Below are 4,507 nucleotides of genomic sequence, written 5' to 3'. Positions count from 1 at the left end.
TCTATTTTTAGCTATTGTAATCAAGCTATTTGCTTGTATCACTCTACTCAGTTTGAAGTGAACTAGGTGCCAGTTAGCACTCAGTTATGATGAGTGCTAAACTAGGTGCCAGTTAGCACTCAGTTATGATGAGTGCTAACTAGGTGCCAGTTAGCACTCGGTTATGATGCCGGCCCAGTAGTCTTGTTATTTACTGATGGATGGCTATGGGTGAACACCTAACCAACAATGGAGATGTAAAGTGATGACCATGTAATCTAGAAAAGGGTGTCAATGGGTAGCTACGAGTAATATCACGCCTAGCCTGATTTTAGAACAGCAGGGAGCTGCTACTGTGTAGAGGGGGCATAGATCATGGGCTACATTGGGAAATGGATCCTGTTTTGTTGACATCCTTTCTCTCTGAAAACATAGGTCTACCAGGCACTCCACAATGGAATGTAATATTGTCATATATTAGGTCATTCAAAAACACTACAGATTTCATTCTTATATGACATTTATTTGAAAAGCCTAAACTTGGATTATTGTCAACAAGTGTCATTAGTTTGGTGGTCAATATTAGGCCCCCCAAAAAATCGGAAACCAAATGATTCTATATCTTCAGTAAATAAAAATAATACATCTGAACATTTAAAATAGTTTAAAAGTTTTTATTGGAGAGAGACTGGGTGAGGTGAACCCCTTCCACATCCTTCCTTCCTACCTCCCTTGCATTAAACATGTCTCTGTGGTGGCCAATGTTATGGAAATAAACATGAACTATATCATACATGTAACAAACTAAAGTTTGTCTTTGCTATTGGAAAGAGAGAGGTGGGTGAGGGATCCCCCCTGCCCCCCTCCTTCCCTCCCTCAGCGATTCCTCCTCTTTTCATATTCACTCAAGTGCATTCCAAATTCACCGCACCCCTTCTATAGTGATGTAAATTAGTAGGGTGGAGGAAGGGAGGGAAGTTAAGAGCGGATTTACTGGAGAATACGTTTTATAATCACCAAGCTACCAGTGGGAGAGGGAGTTCTGATTTCAAGAAGGAACTCTACAGCAGTATCTCTTGATCTCAATTCTCAGAGTAGCCTAAAGGTCTGCATCTGAATCGTGAGTTGGTAGCAGGATGTTTTTGCTACGACTTTATTTACATCGCTGACATTTTAATTGTATTGTTTTCAACTAATGCTTGGGATGCTTGGTTGACATTTTCACCGACTTTTTACCAAGGAAGTTTGGTCAACCACTGCGAGGACAGCAGGCGTACTTTTAAAACTTTGTTCACAAATTGTATATTTCGTTTATGGTAAATATGTATAACATTATGGAACACCAACTCAAGTCCTCTGGTCCCTCGCATCATCTTGGAACAGGGATGCCACCTGCCAATGGAGGAGGGGGGCACGGGGGCGGCCACACAGGATCCAAACCACCGGCAATCCAACCCGACCCGATGGACAAAGTCAAGCGGCCCATGAATGCCTTCATGGTATGGTCTCGCGGTGAGCGACGGAAAATGGCCCAGGAGAATCCCAAAATGCACAATTCTGAGATATCCAAACGACTGGGTGTCGCGTGGAAATCTCTGACAGACGCAGAGAAAAGGCCCTTCATTGACGAGGCCAAGCGCCTCCGCGCGGTGCACATGAAGGATTATCCAGACTATAAATACAAACCCCGTCGTAAAACCAAACTAATGCCGAAGAACAATACTCTAGCCGCGCAGTATCAGATGTCGGCTGGTAACCACCTGCTGAGTGCGTCCACGGCTCAGGGACAAGGTGGAAACCCCAGAATCGACAGTTATGGCTGGGGCCACACCGGGGGCTACACAGCGGCGATGCAGAGCGAGGCGCTCGGCTACAGCCAGCAACTTCACCGCTATGACCTGTCAGCACTTCAGTATCAGTCCAGCGTGGCCCAGGCGCAGGCCTACATGAATGGTGCTAACGCATACAGGTGAATTTAGATGGTTTTGTCAGTGAATGGAATTGCTGTGTTTTCTATATTTCCTTTCCAATGGGAGCTATAGGCCTAAACTGTTGCTAATCAACAGTCATTGATATGTTGGAACAACCAAACCAATGACCAGGTTGTTTTAAGGATGCTGGTAGCCTATTCACACCTTGTTAATGTAGGTTGTAGGTTTGTTTTCTGTTATTTTGTGACTTTTTCAAGTCCAATAGTTCCTCTCATTTATTTGCCTAAATTGATTAGTAACTCACTCTCCAATCTCTGTCATCCAGCCCCATGTCCTACAGCAGCAGCCCCCAGCAGGTCAGCCCAGTGATGTCCATGGTGAAGCAGCAGTCTGATGGCCACAGCATGTCCCCCTCCCCTACGGGGACCCACAACCACCACCAGGCCCAGCGTGGTCCCCAGGTCCAGGGGGACCATCTCAGAGACATGATCAGCATGTACATGCCTGGGGGAGATGCCTCAGATGCCCAGAGGGGGTACTCTGCCTCGGCAGCTAACATCCAGCAGCATTACCTGGGAGGGTCAGCTCCACTCACCCACCTTTGAATTCACTCTTACCCACAACCTGATCTCACTTGGTCTGCTGGGATTGACTGGTGGTAGACTGATGTGGTTAGTAAATGTGTAGGGACTGAAGAAAGAAAAACGTAATTTTAATACAAAGATGCAAAATGTGAATACAAAGATCGGTCACTGACACAAACACTATTTTGTGGCAAGATGATGTCATTGATTGATTTCAGTGTACATTTTAGTTGGAACGCCTCAATGGTTATGAGTTATTGCAAACCCCAGATATTGTCCCATTCTGGCCTTTCTCTAAACCCCCTCATATGAAAATAGTTTTTAGGACTGAAATGGGATCTCAAAAAGTTGAAGAGGACTTTATTTTGATGAATTCTGAACAAAATGGCTTCGACGCTGACAATCCCAAGTTTTTCTCTCAAACTGCCTATTCTGTCTGTTCAGAAAACAAATGTACATCTAAATGGGTCTATACACTTTGATTTATATTCAAGTTAACAGCAGTTGGTTTTTTCATTTCACAACTTTTTGAAGCAAAACTGAACAAATGTTTGAGGATTTTGTTATCGTTTAGTTTAAATCAATGCTGCTTTCTAAGGTTCAGAGTTGTGAAATGTATTGAATAATGTTTTTATTAATGCCCTTATAGTAAGGGTATTGTTATTTCAAGTCACTTGACGATAATAATGTAAAAACAAAAGAAATAAAGATTTGTTTTATCATTTTTCTATTTTCTTACCGTCACAATTTTTCTATTACAAATTCCTAAACAAACACCATTTACATAAAATGTAGCTAAGCTTTAGGATTAAAATTGAGACAGATTTTCATATACATTGCTTTTATTTATTTGTAGCTTGAGAAAATCTGGCATAAGTAAAAGTCCTATATAGGTCTACATCCACCGATAATATCTCACTTTCTCCAGACCTTTGCCCGCTTCTTTGCCAACAGAAAAGGAGAGTGGACTTCAGAGCATAATTGCCCGTTTCGGTAAATCTCATTGTTCCCCTCACTGCTTTAGAGCATGCAGGTGCACACAGTATACCGTGGTTCTCAGCATGCCTTATGCTGGGCTTTGTCCTCTTTTCTTGGTGTGTCCCACGGGGCAGAAAATTAGCGTTGCATTGAATGCCTATTCTTCCTTATCCCACAGTCCAGGCTTAACCCTTTCCCTGCCCCTCACCATTCTCATGGAAATAAGGTCTGCTATCACTGACTGACTAGTCAAGCTAGGCTAGGGAATGTCATAGGGCAGGCCATGGATGGATATTTACGGAACTCAACAAACGTTTCTACCGAAACAATTTCACAAAGTTCATATTGTTTTTGAGGTGGGGTCTTTTCTGATTAGGGCAAGTCGGAACATGTAAACTAACGGATAGAGTGAGAGTACCTGCATTTGCAAGCTATAATCTCCTTAGGAGGAAGGAAGGGCGGTCCACTTTTCTGGTTGAAGAAATCTCTTAGCAAAAGGCTGTCTTCCACATGTTGTTGTTGCCAAGGGATACCCCTGTCAGACTAACTACCCCCTCCAGTTAAATGACTAAGACACTGTCTTCTTGTATCTCAACAAAACACCTTCATCCCACCCAACAGTCTTTTGTAGATGTCAAATAGAGGCCTACACAGCACAATTCAACAATTTTATTACAGGCAATTGATAGCTTAGCATTGATCTGTGAGCCTCTCAAACTGATGCTAAAGCACAACCTAACGTGTGTGTGGGATGTACGGTTAAGAACTAGACAGCCCTGACAAACATGTACCATGGTAGTACAATGGAAAAGAATACCATGGACCTTTCTTATTTTTCATGGTGCAAATACCATAGTATGTTCCTGTCATGCTAGTGACCAAAAAGCAATGTATTTTGTTGATTGGTACTACCACAGGTGGAGTGACTGCATGTGTTATAGTACTAGCAGCATGTAAACAGGAAAGCATGGTAGTTGTTTACAATGTATTATTACCATGATACTATGGTCTTTGTCATCCCTTTTTTTGGTTGAA

General features: G+C 42.7%; 1 protein-coding gene across 1 annotated transcript; it reads left to right on the top strand.

Annotated features, from left to right (window-relative positions):
* The first annotated feature begins 981 nt into the window (after positions 1–981).
* LOC124012320 (transcription factor Sox-19a-like) lies at positions 982–3,207 on the top strand. The gene is made up of 2 exons (XM_046325841.1): positions 982–1,948; positions 2,236–3,207. The coding sequence occupies exons 1-2, from the start codon at positions 1,293–1,295 to the stop codon at positions 2,513–2,515; spliced, it is 936 nt and encodes a 311-aa protein (XP_046181797.1). The 5' UTR covers positions 982–1,292; the 3' UTR covers positions 2,516–3,207.
* Positions 3,208–4,507: the final 1,300 nt, after the last annotated feature.

This window comes from Oncorhynchus gorbuscha, linkage group LG01 (genome assembly GCF_021184085.1).
Source record: "Oncorhynchus gorbuscha isolate QuinsamMale2020 ecotype Even-year linkage group LG01, OgorEven_v1.0, whole genome shotgun sequence".
Classification (NCBI taxonomy): Eukaryota; Metazoa; Chordata; class Actinopteri; order Salmoniformes; family Salmonidae; genus Oncorhynchus; species Oncorhynchus gorbuscha.
This window is presented reverse-complemented; position numbering and strand designations above follow the sequence as displayed.

What these genes read in the sequence shown, in the direction of transcription:
- LOC124012320 (XM_046325841.1), top strand. Translation starts at nt 1,293, where the DNA reads ATGGTAAATATGTATAACATTATGGAACACCAACTCAAGTCCTCTGGT. An exon ending in AATGGTGCTAACGCATACAG is followed by an intron (nt 1,949 to 2,235) that starts GTGAATTTAGAT and finishes TCTGTCATCCAG; the next exon opens with CCCCATGTCCTACAGCAGCA.